The sequence below is a fragment of the Planococcus citri genome, chromosome 3 (assembly GCF_950023065.1).
Source record: "Planococcus citri chromosome 3, ihPlaCitr1.1, whole genome shotgun sequence".
NCBI lineage: Eukaryota > Metazoa > Arthropoda > Insecta > Hemiptera > Pseudococcidae > Planococcus > Planococcus citri.
The window spans coordinates 14,055,571-14,075,654 of NC_088679.1; the positions used below are offsets into that span (position 1 = coordinate 14,055,571).

Genomic DNA, 20,084 nt, shown 5'->3' on the forward strand with positions numbered 1-20,084 from the left:
CAGTAGATTTTTGAAACTTGAAATTTTCCCAACATGAATTTACAGTAGACTCCCAATTATCCGACTTTCGGGTTATCCGGTACACATTTATCCGACTTACTTTTCGCATTATCCTACCCACCAAGGTCGGATAATTCAAAAAAACCCTAATTTTTGATATTGAAGTGTAAATAATAATGTAGTGTGCAGCATTTTGTATTCTAATGGTGTTATTTTGTTATTTTCCTTGAAATCAATCAAACCCATCTCAAAAAATTATAATTTGAGTCAGTATTTCATTGTCTTTTATGTACAAAAGTATATTATTTTTATTTAATCGTAATTTTTTCGATTCTTTGTTCCTGTTTTGAGCCAAAACTTGATTTTCTGAATGAAAAATTGTCTTCTCAAGCTCATGCACTTCATTTCAACGCTAAAAACATCCATTTTGGATTATCCGACTTCTTTGGTATCCGACCTACCTTACCGCCCCCCTCGATTAGGTCGGGTAATCGGGAGTCTACTGTATCAAAATGGAGTTGGCAAGCTGAAATTTACTTCGCAGACTACATGGTGGTTTCAAATGGTTTTAAAGCTTCCAGCTACTCTTAGGAAATTTCAATTTTCCAAAAAAACGTCATACAACCTTTCAAAAAGTTGCTGGAGGCTCCAAAACGACTTGAAATTCACCAGCAGTCAACTTCGTGGCGTATTGAAATTAGTTTGCCGAATGAATTTCGATTCTCCATCTTGGTTTGATAAAATTTTGTGAAAATTTGAAGTTTCAAAAATCTGCTGGAGGCTCCAGTAATTTTCAAAAAAGTCGTTGGAGGCTCTAAAATGACTTGAAATCCGCCAGAAGTCGTTTTCAGAGGGTGTTAAAATTGGAGTGTAGAGTAAATTTCAGCTTTCCATCTCTATTTGATGAAATTTTGGGAAAAATTAAAGTTTCAAAAATCTGCTGGAGGCTGCAGGAATTTTCAAAAAGTCGCTGGAGGATCCAAAACCAAAACGACTTGAAATTCACCTGCAGTACTTCGTAGCGTATTGAAATTAGTTTTAAGAATAAATTTTAGCTTTACAACTCCAATTTGATGAAATTTTGTGGGAATTTCGAGTTTCAAAAATCTGCTGGAGGCTCCAGAACTGCTCAAAACGGGTTGAAACCGTTTCCAATTGATTTGGCATGTCGAAAATAGGGTATATCCCAAATTTCAGCTTTCTCGGTTAATTTGGTAAAATTTTGATTTTTTCCTTCATTTTTGGCCTAAATTCGATTTTCAAAAATTCACCAAAAATCGAAAAACCCACTATAGCACTTGAAATTTTGACAGGTGATAAATTTTTGCATGATCTTTCGATCTACCTTTGTAAAGTTTGAAAAAGTTCGTGCAAGTCCTATGTTAAAACGCAAAATCTGCGATTTCGGCTGACCTGTCAATCAAAATGGCCGCCATTTTGTAAGTAAGGCCAACTTTTTTTTGGCAAGTTTGCTCTAAAATGTTCCTTAGGATGTCCCTTTTAAGAAAAAAGTTGTCCCGGAGGATCGGGGGGGGGGTGCAATTACTCCTATTGTCATATACCTAACTATTAAAATTGTGTTTTTTTGCTCTTTTCCAAAGTCTGATAAAATTGAAGTCAGTTTGCAAAATATTGAGAAATTTCAGGGTTCCAAAAATGGTGTTCATTTTATTGTTCTTCTATCAATTTGAAGTAAAATAAAATTAGAGAGTTGGTTCAGAAAAAAAACTCAAGCACTCATTACAATTCCTCAGAAAGAAGTTACCATTACCAAAAATGAATAAATGAATCGAACACAGGTTTAAATTTTTTGTCGGTTTATTTGTCATGTGCAGTACAATGCCATCAATAACAACAATTTATCAATAATATCACAAAAGCTATACTTACAATTAGCATACAGAATCCTATAAATTTATTAATTTAATTAAAATTCATTTTTTTTTTAAATGAAAATAATTCAAAATAATAAATTTAAGAAAAAAATACACTAATCATATGACAAAAATTGTAAAAAAAAAAAAACATTTTTAAAGGAATGAAAACAATTAACAGTTGAACTATTTTAAATAAAAAATTGAAAAAAAAAGGTGGTTTGAACATGAAAAAACAGAACAAAATTACTTGTACTGCATCTTCGATTGAAAGTTGATTTAATCGACTTCTTCGATGGTTGGTCCTTGGCGCTGTTGTTGTTGATGATGTTGTTGATTTTGATTAGCACAACCAGCTCCAGCACCCGCTTTATCACTATTGGATCCGTGCATTTTACTCATCAAAGGAGAGCATACACGTTGAAGGTATTTCATTTTCTCTTCGATTTCATCCTTTTCGGCCAGCGTGTTGTTATCTAACCATTTGAGGACGCTGTCGCACTCTTGACGGCAGGAGTTCTTCTCAGAGTCGTATAATTTATCGCCAGCTTCGTCCAAGGCTTGTTTGACGCCGAAGATGTAGTTCTCGAGTTGATTTCGGACCTGGATCTTTTCACGTTGGCGTTCGTCTTCTTCTTTGTAACGTTCGGCTTCGTTGATCATACGATCGATTTCTTCTCTAGATAGGCGACCTTTATCGTTCTTGATGACTATATTTTTCGATCTTCCTGAGCTGCTGTCTTTGGCTGATACGTTCAGAATACCGTTGGCGTCTAGATCGAACGATACTTCGATTTGGGGCACACCTCGAGGAGCCGGAGGTATTCCGGTTAGATCGAATTGACCAAGACGATTGTTATCTTTAGTCATTGTTCGTTCACCCTCGAATACCTGGATGGTGACTGCAGGCTGGTTATCGGCGTACGTGGTGAAGATCTGGCTTTGCTTGCAGGGTATACGAGTATTACGTTCGATCAGCTTGGTCATCACGCCTCCGGCGGTTTCGATACCGAGTGAGAGAGGTGCCACGTCTACGAGCAGTACGTCTTGGATTTCTTCGCTTTGGTCGCCGCTGAGAATAGCTGCTTGGACGGCAGCACCGTATGCGACAGCTTCGTCCGGATTGATAGATAAGTTGAGCTGTTTACCGCAGAAGAAGTTCTGTAGGAGTTGTTGGATCTTCGGTATACGTGTCGAGCCTCCTACCAGTACAACGTCGTGGATTTCGTTTTTGCTGAGTTTAGCGTCGTTGAGGGCTTTCTCGACGGGCGTTAACGTGGATCTGAACAGATCGGCGCACAGTTCTTCGAAACGTGCTCGGGATATTTTCGTGTAAAAATCAATACCCGAGTCTAAAGCGTCTATTTCGATGCTGGCTTCGGAACTGGACGATAACGTTCGTTTGGCTCGTTCGGCGGCTGTACGTAGACGTCTGATGGCTCGATGATTATTCGATATGTCTTTACGATATTTACGTTTAAATTCTTCGAGCAGATGATTGACTAGTCTGTTGTCGAAGTCTTCGCCACCCAGGTGAGTATCTCCGGCCGTCGATTTCACTTCGAATAAGGAACCTTCGTCGATTGTCAGGATCGATACGTCGAACGTACCTCCACCGAGATCAAATATCAGTACGTTACGTTCTCCTTTGAGATTCTTATCTAGACCGTAAGCGAGTGCTGCTGCGGTTGGTTCGTTGATGATACGCAATACATTCAGACCAGCGATAGCTCCGGCGTCTTTGGTAGCTTGGCGTTGAGAATCGTTAAAATAGGCAGGAACTGTGATTACCGCGTCTTTGACCGGACATCCTAGATAAGCTTCGGCAGTCTCTTTCATCTTGATTAATACCATGGAACTGATTTCTTCTGGAGCGAATACTTTTCGTTCGCCTTTGAATTCTATTTGGATCTTCGGTTTAGTGCAGTCGTTGATGACGGTGAATGGCCAGTGTTTCATGTCTTGTTGGATTTTAGGATCGTCGAATCGTCGGCCAATTAATCGTTTAGCATCAAACACGGTGTTCTTCGGGTTTAGAGCTACCTGGTTCTTGGCCGCATCTCCAATCAGCCGTTCGGATTCGGTAAACGCAACATAACTTGGAGTTGTTCTGTTACCCTGATCGTTGGCGATGATTTCTACTTTTCCTTGTTGCCAGACTCCGACGCACGAGTACGTGGTACCCAAGTCAATACCGATGGCTTTTCCTTTCACAACCATTTTTTTTTTTTTTCAGATCGATTTATACACAATTAACACGAATAAAAAACACGTACGGATAAAAAATCGCGAAATATAACTTCAGAGCACAGTAAAAGAACGCACTTCACTTATTTGATTACGCTTATGAATCGTTTTAGAGCTTTGTGTATCGCTTTCGAACTTGCACTTGCACTTGTTTCAATTGAACTATAGCATAGAGGCGACATTTCTGAGTATATATACTTTCTTGCCATTTTTCCAGACTTTTCGAGATAAGCTAGAGCTTTCTAATCAGTTCTAGAATCGTGTTTACAACGGTATATTTACCAACAAAAGTAGGTCATGGAATATTCAAGAAATTTCTACCAAAGTCGAGGCGTTATCCAGACGGAGGCATGAAAATCTGTGAAATATAATCCTATTTGTACAAAATGAATAAAATCGAAGTTTTTTGAAAATTTGAGCTTTTAGAGAAGTTTTTGAGCAGAAATTGGGTAACTTTTTCAATATTTCTGTACTTTTCGACAAGAGTTTCTTCAAAAATCTGGAATTTTGATTAAAAAAACCTTTAAAAAAACTGAAATTATTGAAAAATGGTTGAAAAATTGTATGACGTAAATTACCGTAATTACTTGAAAATACATTTTTTACGAGTTTGTTTGAAATGTCCGCGCTCCGCGATTTTGAAGGCGATCGGGACACCAAATGAGCCGCCAATGTGAATACGCTCAGGTACGCGTATACGTACGCGTGCGTGGGGGGGTAGTTTTCGTCCATGTTTCACAACTTGTAAACGGTTAAAAAACGCTAACCGGCAAGCTGCCTCCGTGGCGGCTGGCTATGGTAATGGATCGCTGTGCAAGAGGTCTCTGGTTCGATTCCCACGTGCGGCAGGAATTTTTTCAAAATTTTTTTTCGCGATTTTTGTTTTTACGAGTTGAATTTTTACAGACAAAGTAATGAAATTATTTTTTTTGCTTTCAAACAATGAATAAATTTATTAATATTATTTTTCCAATTGTATGCCGAATTAGGCGAGGCGAAGCCGAGCCGTTTAAAATTTACATTTCATTCGATGAGCATTACTCCCCTTGGTAAGTTCAGACGGAGGCTAGACATTACCGTGTATGAAGCACTGCGGTTGTTTATAAAAAAATTGTACTCACCGAGGCCGAAGGCCGAGGGAAGTAAACGGACATAGTATGAACAACAAAGCGACCCGCGCAACCGAGGCGAAGCCGAGGTGAGCGGACACAACGCCCCAATGGCTCATTTGGTGTCCCGATCATCTTGTCGCGATTTTTCGATTTTTTCTCCACAATATTTTTTGAAAAAATTGCTTTGCTTTTGAGAAAATAAAAAACGCAGCAGGGCTGCGGGGCTGAAACATCAGCTTCTTCAGCAGATAAAAATTTCACGGTGGGCTTGTCTTGTTAAGTTCTAAACTTTGGTCAGCCTTTGGGATTTATTGGTAAACTCGACAAACTACAACTTGGAGTCGTTGTCGTTCTGTTACCTCTCTCGTTGGCAATTAGTTAGTTTCAGGTACATTTCCTTGTTGCCAGTTGCCAGACTCCGAAACAGAAGTAGTTGGTACTCACCGAAATTTAGATCATGAATTCATGAACAATGAACAACTAATAAACGCACAGTCGCACACTGACACTGTTGAGAATGAAGTTAGACAACTTGAAAACATTTTCCATGTATTCTATTGTAACGAATGCCAAGAATTACATCTTAAATAGAGATCGCGAAGAATGCAGAAACGTTTACGAAAATCTAATGAACACAATTATTCGTCTATAAAACGAAGAAAGGAAGTAGGAACTAGAGAGAAACATCATATAGTTATAGGGATTAGGGATGAGGCCACGAACGATTTTTTTTTCGGGTTCCGGGCTTCGGGGATTGGGCTTCCAATCAAAAATTTATTAGGTTTAGGGCTTGGATTGGAGCTTGGGGCCCAGGAAACTTTGAGTTTGGGTTTTAGGGCTCAGTGTCCAGGGCTTGAAATTGCAATTTTAATGAAGAATAAAGTAAAATCTTATTTGATTTTCTGTTGAAAAAAAAATCAAAAAAAAAAACATTTTAAGAGCAAATTTCGAAGCTTTATTTAAAATTATTCGAATGGACCAGTTTTTTAAAAAAAATCAGAATTAACATTTTTTGAAATTTTTTATTGATGGTTCAAATTTTTTCAAGTATCATTTTTCAAAGAACAATGAACTACCTACAGAATATAAATAATAATGTACCAAAAACCCCTCGAAATATTAAACCTTTTGCCGATAGTCGGGGAGCCCGCATAAGGATCTATTGCACCCCCCGTCGATCCTCCAGGACAACTTTTTTTTAAAAGGGAGAGTCCTAAGGAACATTTCTAGCCCTTGTCCTAAAAAAAAAGTGGTTTTGATTGACAGGTCAGCTGAAATCGCAGATTTTACATCCCAACATAGAATTTGCACAAAATTTTTGAACCGTACAAAGTTGGATCGAAAGATCAGGCAAACATTCATCACTTGTCAAAATTTTAAGAGCCGAAGTGCCTTTTTCGATTTTTGGCGAATTTTTGAAAATGTAATTTAGGCCAAAACTGAGGGAAAAAATCAAAATTTTACCAAATTGACCAAGAAAGCTGAAATTTGGGATATACCCTATTTTCGACATGCCGAATCGATTGGAAACTGTTTCAAACCGTTTTGAGCAGTTCTAGAGCCTCCAGCAGATTTTTGAAACTAGAAATTCCCTCAAAATTTCATCAAATGGAGATGGAAAGCCGAAATTCATTCCGCAAACTAATTTCAATATGCTATGTAGTCAACTACAGGTGGATTTTAAGTAGTTTTGGAGCCTACAGCGACATTTTGAAAATGACTGGAGCCTCCAGTAGATTTTTGAAACTTGAAATTTCCCAAAAAAAATTTCATCAAACGGAGATGGAAACCCGAAATTTACTCTGCACTCCAATTTTAACACCCTCTGAAGACGATTTCAAGTGGGTTCAAGTCATTTTGGAGCCTCCAGCGGCCTTTTGAAAATTACTGGAGTCTCCACCAGATTTTTGAAACTTGAAATTCCCACAATATTTTATCAAATGGAGTTGGCAAGCTGAAATTTACTCGCGCACTAATTTCAACTGTATGGTGGTTTCAAATGGTTTTGAAGCTTCCAGCAACTTTCTGGAAATTTCAATTTTCTAAAAAACGCCATACAACCTTTCAAAAAGTTGCTGGAGGCTCCAAAATGACTCGAAATTCGCCTGCAGTTAACTTCGTAGTGTATTGAAATTAGTTTGCGGAATGAATTTCGGCTTTACATCTCCATCTGATGAAATTTTGAGGGAATTTCGAGTTTCAAAAATCTGCTGGAGGCTCCAGAACTGCTCAAAACGGGTTGAAACAGTGTCCAATCGATTCGGCATGTCGAAAACAGGGTATATCCCAAATTTCAGCTTTCTTGGTCAATTTGGTAAAATTTTGATTTTTTCCCACATTTTTGGCCCAAACTTGATGTTCAAAAATTCACCAAAAATCGAAAAAGGCTCTTTAGCTCTTGAAATTTTTACAAGTGATGAATTTTTGCCTGATCTTTCGATCTAGCTTTGTACGGTTAAAAAATTTCGTGCAAGACCCATGTTGGAACGCAAAATCTGCGATTTCGGCTTACCTGCCTATCAAAATGGCCGCCATTTTGTAAGTAAGGCCACTTTTTTTTAAATTAACAAGGGCTAGAAATATTCCTTAGGACTCGTCCCTTTAAGAAAAAAGTTGTCTGGGAGGGTCGACGGGGTGAGAGGGTGCAATAGATTCTTATTCAGGCTCCCCGACTACGAAGTTTTAATTTTTTTTTTGATTATCACCTTTTTTGATTTTTGAGATGCACAGAACAGCGATTACAATAGTAATTTACAAAATTTATACGAGCCTCGAAAAGCCCCAAAAAGCCCTGATCACAGTTCGGGTTTTGGGGCTCACGTTCAGGGCTTGGTTTTTAGAAGAAAAGGTTTCGGGCTTTGGTCCAGGGCTTTGTAAGTTACAGTTTTTAAGGTTTTGGGGGTTGGACATCCGCGCTTCAAGGAAATAATCAGGGCTTTTTCGGGTTTCGGGTCCTGGTCCTGGGTCGGGCCTGATCCCTGGATAGTAATTCGTAACGTAACAATTCAATTATTCAAGTATCCAAACATAATTTTACATAAAGTGAGCAGTATGAAAAAATGAACGAATGCTGAGAAGTAAAATCTCAACTTTTTGAATATTTTAAAAAAGTTTTTCAATCTTTAACAAACACCTGCAAGTTAAGTAGGTAGGTATTACATTTTTTTAAAGATTTTGAACGCCACCCTTTTCCTATGTACAGAGCATTCGAGCATTGTTTCGATTTTGGGATGAAAAACTTATCAGAATCAAAATTAGTTTTTTTTTCCAGTACCTACTACCTACCAGGAGGACCACCAGTACATTGGTGCATAAATCAGTTTTTGAGTAATCAATTTCTCTTGGTCGGATACTTTGTTTACAGCAACCGAATCGTTGACTTGAAATGCGGACATGAAAATGCTCAGTGCCTTACTTGCTTTAGGGTTGGTTGTTACACATCTGTACTCAGCATCTTTCAATATTGGCATTAGCGCCAATATTTGGATGGTTCTGGAAAGATTCATATGCACCACTGCAATACACTTGCAGAACTCCGACAAACTATCGAATTCTTTCGAATCATTCACCAATTCCAGCAAAGTTTTAACTTTACACTCCTCGGATCGATTTGCAAATATCCATTCATACTGCAAGGTGCGAATGAGCACATTTTCTTCGATGAAAGGAAGGTCTTCAGGGAAAGATTCACAATCGATGACTGCTGAACTGCTGTAGTCTGATTCAAACGTCTCAATAGCTGCACGCCATCTTACGAAAAATAGTGTATTTTCTATAGCTTCCTATAAAAAGTCGACAATTGATATAGATCATTAAAAAAAGCTCAAAAATTCAGATTTAATTAATAATTATGACCTTGGTCCTTGGGAACACTCACCAATTCATGTTCAACTCGCACAGTGTTTCTGATCTCTCGTTCTGTCTTTTTACGATAGTATTGATCTGCGTAGACCAACATTTTGACTTTATCCAACAAATTGGCGCAGAGTTCCGATCGTTTTGATGGATCATTTTCAGTTTCGAGTGGTTGGATCAAATCTTTGAAAATTTTGTGCGTCTGAAAAATTACAATATTTTAATAACACTCGAATAGTTTTTAATTGAGGAGGGGGTTAGTTTTACAGACAGATGAAAACAAATAATTCAAAGTCATGCGATAAAACAGAAAAGAAAAGGTACCCCAGTTATCCAGTATCTTATTACCTAATTTCCTACCCTCACTACCCCAGTACCCCCATGGCTACCCCCAGCATACTCAAAATTCAACTGTAGATAATAGTCCAGTTAAAATAGCATTCCATTGGGAAAAGTGAGGTAGAAAGCTGAATTTTGGTATAAGGTCCATTTTTTTGTGCTGAACACGAATCCGATGAGTCCTCGGTTGTCCCTGGCGAGCGTTCTCCCCTATTGTGGATCTAAGCCCTCCAAAACCAGTTTTTTGCAATTTTCTCCCCCGCATTGCATTTTAGCGAAAAATGAGGTTAGATACAAGAATCTACGTCAAATTTCCGATCTAATGATATATCAACTTCACTTCTACCCCCAAGGGGGGGGGGGGTGGAGCAGGAACCATTCAAATGTGAGGGGTTTTCTAAAAAACATAAAATGGATATCGGCGCATAGGAGGGATGAAATGGGCCACGAGAGCGTTCGGGTTGATATCAGTATTGAAAGTGGGTACCATCGAGAAACTACCCCGTGAAAAATTTCAGATCCACACCACCTCCCCTTTTTTGCGGAACCCAGCCCCCCTTTTTTAAAATTTCAGTAACACTTTTCTCAGCCCCATTTCAACCGATTTTGAAAATTTTTCTGGAAGTTATGTATATCCTTAGTAGGTATCCCCACAAAAATTTTCAACCCCCTCCCCTCATATTTACCCCTCAAAATGGCGTTTTTTCATTTTTTTATGCCTATTAACAATCAAGATTGCGAGGAACAAATTTTGTAAACACGTTTTTTGGATGTATTTTTGGCCCCCAAACATCATTATACTATATTTGAAATTTTTGCTTTGGTGCGCCGTGGTGAAAACTTGGAATAATGTATCGTAGGGGGGTGGGGGGTGAAATGGGAATTTTGAAAAAAATAACTATCAATGAGTAGGGTATCGTTTTCATATGATTTGATACCGCTGAGCACGAATATGACCTCAGATTTTCTGCTACACTCACCTACCCCTCTCCAGAGCCCCTCAGCCACCCTCAATTTTCACGAATTTTCGAAATAAAGTTATTTTGATGATGTTGGTTTCATTGCTATGGGAAAATTACATAACTTCATTGTTATTATACATACAATTTCTCGTAGAGTAAGCTACAGCACATGGCTCCCCCTCGAGGGGGGTGGACCCCTTGAATTTTTTTCCACGCAGAAAATGTGATTTTTTATGTAGGTAGTCATTAAATTATAAAATACATACTCATACATAAGTAATAAAGTTACAGCTATCATGAATAATTATTATGCCACATATGCTCCGCATACCTATACAGTGCAGTACACGTACAGATTTGTTGCGTTTTCTGGGTGGAAAAAAATTCAAGGGTCCACCCTCCTCGAGGGGGAGCCATGTGCTGTAGCTTATTCTACGAGAAATTGTATGTATAATAACAATGAAGTATGTAATTTTCCCATAGCAATGAAACCAACATCATCAAAATAACTTTATTTCGAAAATCGTGAAAAATAAGGGGGGCTGAGGGGGTCTGCAGAGGACTAGGTGACTGTAGCAGAAAATCTGAGGTCATATTCGTGCTCAGCCGTATCGAATCAGATGAAAACGACACCAATGTCATCAAAATAACTATATTTCGAAAAGCGTGAAAATTGAGGGGGGCTGAGGGGCTCTGGAGAGTGGTAGGTGAGTGTAGCAGAAAATCTGAGGTCATATTCGTGCTCAGCGGTATCAAATCATATGAAAACGATACCCTACTCATTGATAGTTATTTTTTTCAAAATTCCCATTTCACCCCCCACCTCCCTACGATACATTATTCCAAGTTTTCACCACGGCGCACCAAAGCAAAAATTTCTAATATAGTATATGATGTTTGGGGGCCAAAAATACATCCCAAAACGTGTTTACAAAATTGTACCTCGCAATCTTGATTGTTAATAGGCATAAAAAAATGAAAAAAAACCATTTTAAGGGGTAAATATGAGGGGAGGGGGTTGAAAATTTTTGTGGGGATACCTACTAAGGATATACATAACTTCCAGAAAAATTTTCAAAATCGGTTGAAATGGGGCTGAGAAAAGTGTTACTGAAATTTCAAAAAAGGGGGGTTGGGTTCCGCAAAAAGGGGAGGTGGTGTGGATCTGAAATTTTTCACGGGGTAGTTTCTCGATGGTACCCACTTTCAATACTGATATCAACCCGAACGCTCTCGTGGCCCATTTCATCCCTCCTATGCGCCGATATCCATTTTATGTTTTTTAGAAAACCCCTCACATTTGAATGGTTCCTGCTCCACCCCCCCCCCCTTGGGGGTAGAAGTGAAGTTGATATATCATTAGATCGGAAATTTGATGTAGATTCTTGTATCTAACCTCATTTTTCGCTAAAATGCAATGCGGGGGAGAAAATTGCAAAAAACTGGTTTTGGAGGGCTTAGATCCACAATAGGGGAGAACGCTCGCCAGGGACAACCGAGGACTCATCGGATTCGTGTTCAGCACAAAAAAATGGACCTTATACCAAAATTCAGCTTTCTACCTCACTTTTCCCAATGACCCTTTTTTTTCATCTAATTTTCCTGGACTATTAACATACAGTTTTAAGTTCATCATAGGTACTCAAGTATTATCTGCAGTACATTTGAATTTTGGCAGACGATTATATACCTATATCGAAACACCCTGTATACAAACATGCAACATTCAAACACACATAAAGAACACAATAGAATTTCGAAGAAACCCAAAACCGATTTAATTAATAAATCAAATAAATAATAAATAAATCTTACATCTTCGACTGACGTAGTAAAAATAAAGTTTTTCTCGGGATCGCCAATTATACTTTTCCCAGGATCATTTTTTTCCTTGATCGGGTTTTTTCTTGCACCAATATAATCGTTGAATACAAACATGGACATGAAAATGCTCACTGCCTCTTTTGCTTTAGGTGTGGTTACTATACAGCTGTACTTAGGATCCTTCAAACATGGGGTTAGCGTCAATTCTCGGACGGTTCTGGAAAGATCCTGATACGCCACTGCAATACACCGGCAGAATTCCGCTACACTATCGAATTTTTTCGAATTTTTCACCTTTTTCAACAAAGTTTTGACTCGATAGTCCCATTTGTCTGATTTATTTGCAAATATCCATTTATAGTGCAAGGCGCGAATAAGCACACTTTTTTCAGTCCAAGCTCGGTTTTTGGGTAAGGATTCATAATCTATGACTGCTGACTCGCCATTTTGTAATTCAAACTTCTCCATAGCCGCGCAGCATCTTACAAAATATTGCGTATTTATTGCGATTTTCTATAAAAAGTCGACAAATGATAGAGATTATTCAAAAAAAAAAAAACTCGAAAATTCGAATTAATTATGACCTTGAAAACACTCACCCATTCGTGTTCAGCTTGCACAGATTTTCTGAGCTTTTGATCTGCCTCATCACGAGAGTATGGGAGCGTGTAGAGCATACATTCGATTTTACCCAACGCCCTGGCGCAGAGTTCCAGCCGTTTCGATGAATCATTTTCAGTTTCGAGTCGTTGAATCGGATCGCTGAATAATTCGAGCCACTGAAAAATTACAATGTATCAATAATACTCAAATCGTTTTTAATTGAGGAGAGGGTTTAGTTTTATAGATAGATGAAAATGAATAATTCCAAGTCATGCAATAGAACACATGAAACTTTATTATACCCAGTTACCCACTATACAGTCCGGCATATGACAATAGGAGTAATTGCACCCCCCCCCCCCGCCGATCCTCCGAGACAACATTTTTCTTAAAGGGGACATCCAAAGCAACATTTTAATGCAAAGTTGCCAAAAAAAAAGTTGGCCTTACTTACAAAATGGCGGCCATTTTGATTGACAGGTCAGCCGAAATCGCGGATTTTGCGTTTTAACATAGGACTTGCACCAACTTTTTCAAACTTTACAAAGGTAGATCGAAAGATCATGCAAAAATTTATCACCTGTCCAAATTTCAAGTGCTAAAGTGCGTTTTTCGATTTTTGGTGAATTTTTGAAAATCGAATTTAGGCCAAAAATGAAGGAAAAAATCAAAATTTTACCAAATTGACCAAGAAAGCTGAAATTTGGGATATACCCTATTTTCGACATGCCAAATCGATTGGAAACGGTTTCAACCCGTTTTGAGCAGTTCTGGAGCCTCCAGCAGATTTTTGAAACTCGAAATTCCCACAAAACACAAAATTCCATCAAATTGGAGTTGTAAAGCTAAAATTCATTCTAAAAACTAAATTTCAATACGCTACGAAGTACTGCAGGTGAATTTCAAGTCGTTTTGGAGGCTCCAGCGACTTTTTGAAAATTCCTGAAACCTCCATCAGATTTTTGAATCTTTTAAATTTTCACAAAATTTCATCAAATGGAGATGGAAAGCTGAAATTTACTCTACACTCCAATTTTAACACCCTCGGAAGACGACTTTAGGTGGGTTCAAGTAATTTTAGGGCCACCAGCGACTTTTTTTGAAAATTACTGGAGCCTCTAGCAGATTTTTGGAACTTGAAATTTCCCCAACATTAATTTATCAAATGGAGTTTGCAAGCTGAAATTTACTTCGCAGACTACATGGTGGTTTCAAATGGTTTTGAAGCTTCCAGCTACTTTTAGGAAATTTCAATTTTCCAAAAAAACGTCTTACAACCTTTCAAAAAGTTGCTGGAGGCTCCAAAAAGACTTGAAATTCACCAGCAGTCAATTTCGTAGCGTATTGAAATTAGTGTGCAGAATGAATTTTGACTCTCCATCTTGGTTTGATAACATTTTGGGGAAATTTCAAGTTTCAAAAATCTACTGGAGGCTCCAGTAATTCTCAAAAAAGTCGTTGAAGGCTCTAAAATGACTTGAAATCCACCAGAAGTCGTTTTCAGAGGGTGTTAAAATTGGAGTGTAGAGTAAATGTCAGCTTTTTATCTCTATTCGATGAAATTTTGTGAAAATTTAAAGTTTCAAAAATCTGCTAGAGGCTTCAGGAATTTTCAAAAAGTCGCTGGAGCCTCCAAAACGACTTGAAATTTACCTGCAGTACTTCGTAGCGTATTGAAATTAGTTTTTAGAATGAATTTTAGCTTTACAACTCCAATTTGATGGAATTTTGTGGGAATTTCGAGTTTCAAAAATCTGCTGGAGGCTCCAGAACTGCTCAAAACGGGTTGAAACCGTTTCCAATCGATTTGGCATGTCGAAAATAGGGTATATCCCAAATTTCAGCTTTCTTGGTCAATTTGGTAAAATTTTGATTTTTTCCCTCATTTTTGGCCTAAATTCGATTTTCAAAAATTCACCAAAAATCGAAAAACGCACTTTAGCACTTGAAATTTGGACAGGTGATAAATTTTTGCATGATCTTTCGATCTACCTTTGTAAAGTTTGAAAAAGTTGGTGCAAGTCCTATGTTAAAACGCAAAATCCGCGATTTCGGCTGACCTGTCAATCAAAATGGCCGCCATTTTGTAAATAAGGCCAGCTTTTTTTTTGGCAACTTTGCATTAAAATGTTCCTTAGGATGTCCCCTTTAAGAAAAAAGTTGTCCCGGAGGATCGGCGGGGGGGGGGTGCAATTACTCCTATTGTCATATGCCGGACTAATAGCTATCTCGTTAACTTTCTAACCCTCACAAGGGAACCTCTTGAGGTGTCCGCCTCCGATTTGAACGGGACCGCAATTTTTGGAAAGAGCATGTTCTAAAACCCCTAAAAACCAAATTTTCAGCTGCCCAATTTCATTTATCGATTTTTGGCGAATTTTTGAAAATCCAAAATTGACTATTTTGGTGATTTATGCTTTTTTTAAAAAAAAGTACGTAGGTACTTCATCAATAAAAATGTTCAAAATAAGTCCTAAAACTGATATTAACCCCCCAAATCCAAATTTCGCCATTTCCAGCCATTCTGGAGCCTCCAGCGCAATTTTTCAATTTCTCCAGAAATTTAAATTAAATTTGCTCCAGAAGACGTGAATATGAAGTTGGGCAGCTGAAACTCGAGTTGTGTGTCATACTCGACCGGTTTAACGAATTTATCCTCATTTCAGCCGATTCTGGAGAAGACACCTCAAGAGTGGTTTTTTGACCAGTTTTTTTCAAATAAAAAATCAAAAAAAATCAAAAGTTTCCCGTTTGCGAGAAAATTTTTTGAAATTTGCGCGAATCGCTGTATTTTGTCCACAACAAACCCCACTAGGGCGAATATCGCCATTTCCAGCCATTCCGGAGCCTCCAGAACCATTTTATAATTTCTCCAGCATTTTTAATTTACTCCAGCAGAAGGCGTTAAAATGATGTTTGGCAGCTAATAATCGAGTTGTGTGTTATACTCGACCTGTTTAACGAATTTATTCACATTGGAGCCGATTCTGGAGAAGACACCTCAAGAGTGGTTTTTTGACCAGTTTTTTTCAAATAAAAAATCCAAAAAAATCAAAAATTTCCCATTTGCGAGAAAATTTTTGAAATTTGCGCGAATCGCTGTATTTTGTCATAAACTAACCCCACGAGGTCGAATGTCGCCATTTCCAGCAGTTCTGGAGCCTCCAGCGCGATTTTTCAATTTCTCCAGGGGCTCCAGTCTCCAGAAAGGCTGGAAATGGGGAAATTAACCCTCGCGGGCTTGATTAATGACGAAATACAGCAATCCGCGCATTTTTCGATAATTTTCTCGCAAACGAGAAATTTTTGATTTTTGGATATTTTTATTAAGTATGAAAAAAGCTGGTCAAAAAACCACTCTTCAGGTGCCCCTCCCAAAACCGACTCAAATGTGGATAAACTTGTTAAACAGGTCGAGTATAACACACAACTCGATTTTTAGCTGCCAAACATCATATTAATAGCCTTCTGGAGCAAATTAAAAATGCTGGAGAAATTGAAAAATTGCGCTGGAGGCTCCGGAATGGCTGGAAATGGCGAGATTCGCCCTCGTGGGGTTTGGTGTGGACGAAATACAGCGATTCGCACAAATTTCGAAAATTTTCTCGCAAACAGGAAATTTTTGATTTTTGGATATTTTTATTTAGAAAAGAAGCTGGCCAAAAAACCACTCTTGAGGTGTCCCCTCCAGAATCGCCTCAAATGTGGATAAATTCGTTAAACAGGTCGAGTATAACACACAACTCGATTTTTAGCTGCCCAACATTATATTAACGCCGTCTGGAGCAAATTCAAAATTCTGGAGAAATTGAAAAATGGTTCTGGAGGCTCCGAAATGACAGGAAATGGCGAGATTCACCCTCGTGGGGTTTGTTGTGGACGAAATACAGCGATTCGCGCAAATTTCGAAAATTTCCTCGCAAATTTCGAAAATTTCCTCGCAAACGGAAAACTTTTGATTGTTTTTGATTTTTTATTTGAAAAAAAAAACTGGTCAAAAACCACTCCTGAGGTGTCCTTCCCAAAACCGACTCAAATGTGAATAAATTTGTTAAACAGGTGGAGTGTAATACACAACTCGTTTTTCAGCTGCCCAACTTCATATTCACGCCTTCTGGAGCAAATTCAAAATTCTGGATCTGGAGAAATTGAAAATCGCGCTGGAGGCTCCAGAATAGCTGGAAATGGTGAAATTTGGTTTTGGGTAATTAATATTAGTTTTGGGACTTATTTTGACCATTTTTACTGATCAAGTACGTACTTTTTTTTTAAAAAAAAGCATAGGTAAATCGCCAAAAACAGTCAATTTTGAATTCTCAAACGTTCGCCAAAAATCGAAAAATGAACTTGGGCAGCTGAAAATTTTTGCTTTTGAGGGTTTTAGACTATGCTCTTTCCAAAAATCACACGGTCCCGTTCAAATCAATGTGTGACACGACACTCAACAGTTACATGCTGATAACGACCAAAACGTACATATAACATTCAAACATATAATTATACATAAAAATAAAACAATAGAATTCTGAAGAAACCCAAAACCGATTTAATTAATAAATCAAATAAACAATTAGTGAATCTTACCCATTCCCTCGACGATGTAGTAAAAGTATAATCTTCCCAATCATCAAGTAGTCTTGTATTTTTAATGAGATCGTCCAAACTTTCATCAGGATCATTTATTGTACTTTTTATAATATTGTTTGAACTACCGTTTACAGAAACCTTAAAAAAAAGAAATTAAAGAGAATTACAAGTACCTACATATAAAGTAGGTACGAAATTTTGTGAGCATTACAATTTACACATTTAAAAAAGCTTACAGTTGAGAAGTTGCGATTTGTTCTGATTTGCAGCTTTGATATCAATCCATGAGGAATTCGATGGGCTCGCTTGAATGCAATAAGGTTACCTGAATAACGTATCAATATTATTATTTCCAAGTGAGTTTTATCAGCCCAGCAAGCATAGTACTGACCTTTTTGAACAGATGAGGCTACATCCACACTATAAGAAGCAGTGTATCGCTTACTATAATCGGAGGTTTTCAAACTCTGTCGAAATAAGAACCATATTAGTAATATCCGTCAAAGAAAAAAATTAAACACGTCGTGTTTCATGTGCAAAGCTTACGGTTAAATGAACGGTATCTCTTTTCATAAAATCAGCCAATTTGTTGAGCAAAACTCTCGGTTTGGATGGATTAATACTTCTCCATGGGCTGTCCAGTTTGAAAGCTTTCTTAGTCGCCATTACAGCTTTATCTACGTGGGTCTGAAAGCAATAATAGTTGATTTATCTGACAAACCTTACAGACACGAGGTTAAAAATGATTATTTCAACAATGAAGAATGTATAATGGTACCTCGTTTCCATCTTGAATTTCAGAGACAACTTCTCCGGTATCTGGATTCAATGTTTTGAATGTTTTACTCGATGATGATATAACCCATTGGCTATTGACGAAATTAAAAGTCTACAAAAGAAATTGATACTTTAAATTCAAAGTGTTCGAGTTGATGTGGGTCAATTTGATGGAATGGATGGATACTTACATCAGTACGATTGATCTCCAGCCAAAAAGCTACCGCCGAATTTAATCGGGCATTAAATCCTTGTTTGGATACTAAACAGTTCAACGATTTGATCATTTTCAATTTGAAAAAAACTTCACAACATCAACTTAGCAGTATTTAACTAATTCAAATCGTAAGCTTGTACTTTAAGAATTGCATTTCCAATTTTTAGGGCGAAATTTTACTAGAATAACTACAGAATAACTCAAAATCTTGTCGAAAAATGAAAAATTATTTGAAAAATCTTGCGAAAACCGCGTCGTTCAATAAATGAATTGGTGATAACAGGTGATAAGAAACACGTGGGCAATTTCGTTCTTTCGTTTTTCGAATAAAAAGTTCGTACTTTTCTAACTTTTCGTGGAATTTTGGGTTGAGTTTTGAGAACTTTGGTGGATTACTACACCCTCAAACATGGATATATATATCAAAGGAGTCTTTAAGGTAAATTAATCTTCAATTTTCATACATTTGAAACGTTGCCGATGATGCTTAAGACATTTGAAACCTGATTATGATCATGTATTGATGCCAAAACTTCACTGAGGCTTTCTCGAGTACATTTCAGAATTCAGTGTTGTACAGAGGCATGTGTGATCCACCAATATAATGATAGATTTCACGTGTTTTAGGATATTCTCCACGACCCTGGTGAACGTACACCTTTGGCTACTGTGCATTTCAAAGATCCCTACCGTTACAAGACTCATAAAGAATATTATTCATCGCTCCTGAGGGAATGTACACCGGTCTAAATACTTGGACAGAAAAGTAATTTCTTCGCTCCTTCGAATATCGAATTTCGGTATTAAGTCATCTTATAATTCAATTGTGCGAACGTTTTTTTCAGCTACCCTTCAAATCGTTGCTACGATGGCTCGAAGGTTCCATTATCTGTAATCTAGAAGGAAAAAACCGGCGACTGTAATGAGGGAGTTTAGCCAGAGCTTCTGGTAACTATGCTATCGTCATCGCTCATAATCCAGATTCCAAACGTACCAGAGTAAAATTACCTTCCGAAGCTATTGTAAGAAAAAGTTATTCCTTCGAATAATCTTGCTATGGTCGGTAAGTATCCATCCCCTGTTCCAACGTAATCCATTACCGTTGGTTTATTTGCAATTAGGATTCGTTCTAAAGAGTTTGAGTTTGTCTTACAGGTATCGTAGCTGGCGGTGGTCGTATCGACATACCTATTTTAAAAGCTGGACATGCTTATTAGAGTATAAATACAAAGCTAAACGTAATAGCTGGCCTGAAGTTCGCAATGTTACTATGAACCCAGTCGAGCATTCTCACAAACAGTGTCTGCTGTCAAAAGAGGCACTCTAACTGGTAGAAAAGTAATCATTCATTTTCTGTTCAACGAAACAAAGTTTACTTGTTCAAGAATCTTATTTTCTAATTATTTTTTGTGTTTCTCCAGGTCGATCTTTTTGCTGCTAGAAGACCCGGTAGAATACGTGGTGGTGAAACAGATACCAAAAAGGGCGACGATTAAGTTGATCCAATTTTTTATGTTTTTAAACAATAAAACAACTGGTTCACAGTTATGTATTTTTATTTTTCCAAGTATCTTCGTACGGTTTCGGATCTCGTCGTTTGAGTGAGTGAAAACATATTATCTATTTTCATTTTTGAGGAGTAGAAAATTACTTAGTTGTTTTTATTATGTCCAGAATTCACGTTGTG

General features: G+C 37.7%; 2 protein-coding genes and 1 pseudogene across 2 annotated transcripts; 1 reads left to right on the forward strand and 2 right to left on the reverse strand.

The window, feature by feature from the left end:
- Positions 1 to 1,800: 1,800 nt before the first annotated feature.
- LOC135840216 (heat shock protein 70 A2-like) lies at positions 1,801 to 4,356 on the reverse strand. Its single transcript, XM_065356625.1, has one exon. It carries the CDS (start codon positions 4,092 to 4,094, stop codon positions 2,154 to 2,156), a length of 1,941 nt encoding a protein of 646 aa, XP_065212697.1. The 5' UTR covers positions 4,095 to 4,356; the 3' UTR covers positions 1,801 to 2,153.
- Positions 4,357 to 5,765: 1,409 nt separating this feature from the next.
- Positions 5,766 to 18,657, reverse strand: LOC135840215 (uncharacterized). The gene is made up of 10 exons (XM_065356624.1): positions 18,372 to 18,657; positions 18,182 to 18,292; positions 17,950 to 18,090; positions 17,795 to 17,870; positions 17,640 to 17,728; positions 17,401 to 17,541; positions 12,813 to 12,992; positions 12,205 to 12,726; positions 9,111 to 9,290; positions 5,766 to 9,015 (listed from the first exon to the last, which is right to left on the reverse strand). Exons 1-10 carry the CDS (start codon positions 18,465 to 18,467, stop codon positions 8,515 to 8,517), a joined length of 2,037 nt encoding a protein of 678 aa, XP_065212696.1. The 5' UTR covers positions 18,468 to 18,657; the 3' UTR covers positions 5,766 to 8,514.
- Positions 18,658 to 18,806: 149 nt separating this feature from the next.
- LOC135839146 (large ribosomal subunit protein uL2-like) lies at positions 18,807 to 19,941 on the forward strand (annotated as a pseudogene).
- The last annotated feature ends 143 nt before the right edge of the window (positions 19,942 to 20,084 follow it).

Bases quoted from the DNA above. Each gene is read 5' to 3' on its own strand.
- LOC135840215 (XM_065356624.1), bottom strand. From the start codon at position 18,467: ATGATCAAATCGTTGAACTGTTTAGTATCCAAACAAGGATTTAATGCC. The intron at 18,091-18,181 runs GTACCATTATAC...TATTGCTTTCAG, and splicing joins AAATTCAAGATGGAAACGAG to ACCCACGTAGATAAAGCTGT. The intron at 9,016-9,110 runs GTGAGTGTTCCC...GACTTTTTATAG, and splicing joins TGCGAGTTGAACATGAATTG to GAAGCTATAGAAAATACACT.
- LOC135840216 (XM_065356625.1), bottom strand. From the start codon at position 4,094: ATGGTTGTGAAAGGAAAAGCCATCGGTATTGACTTGGGTACCACGTAC.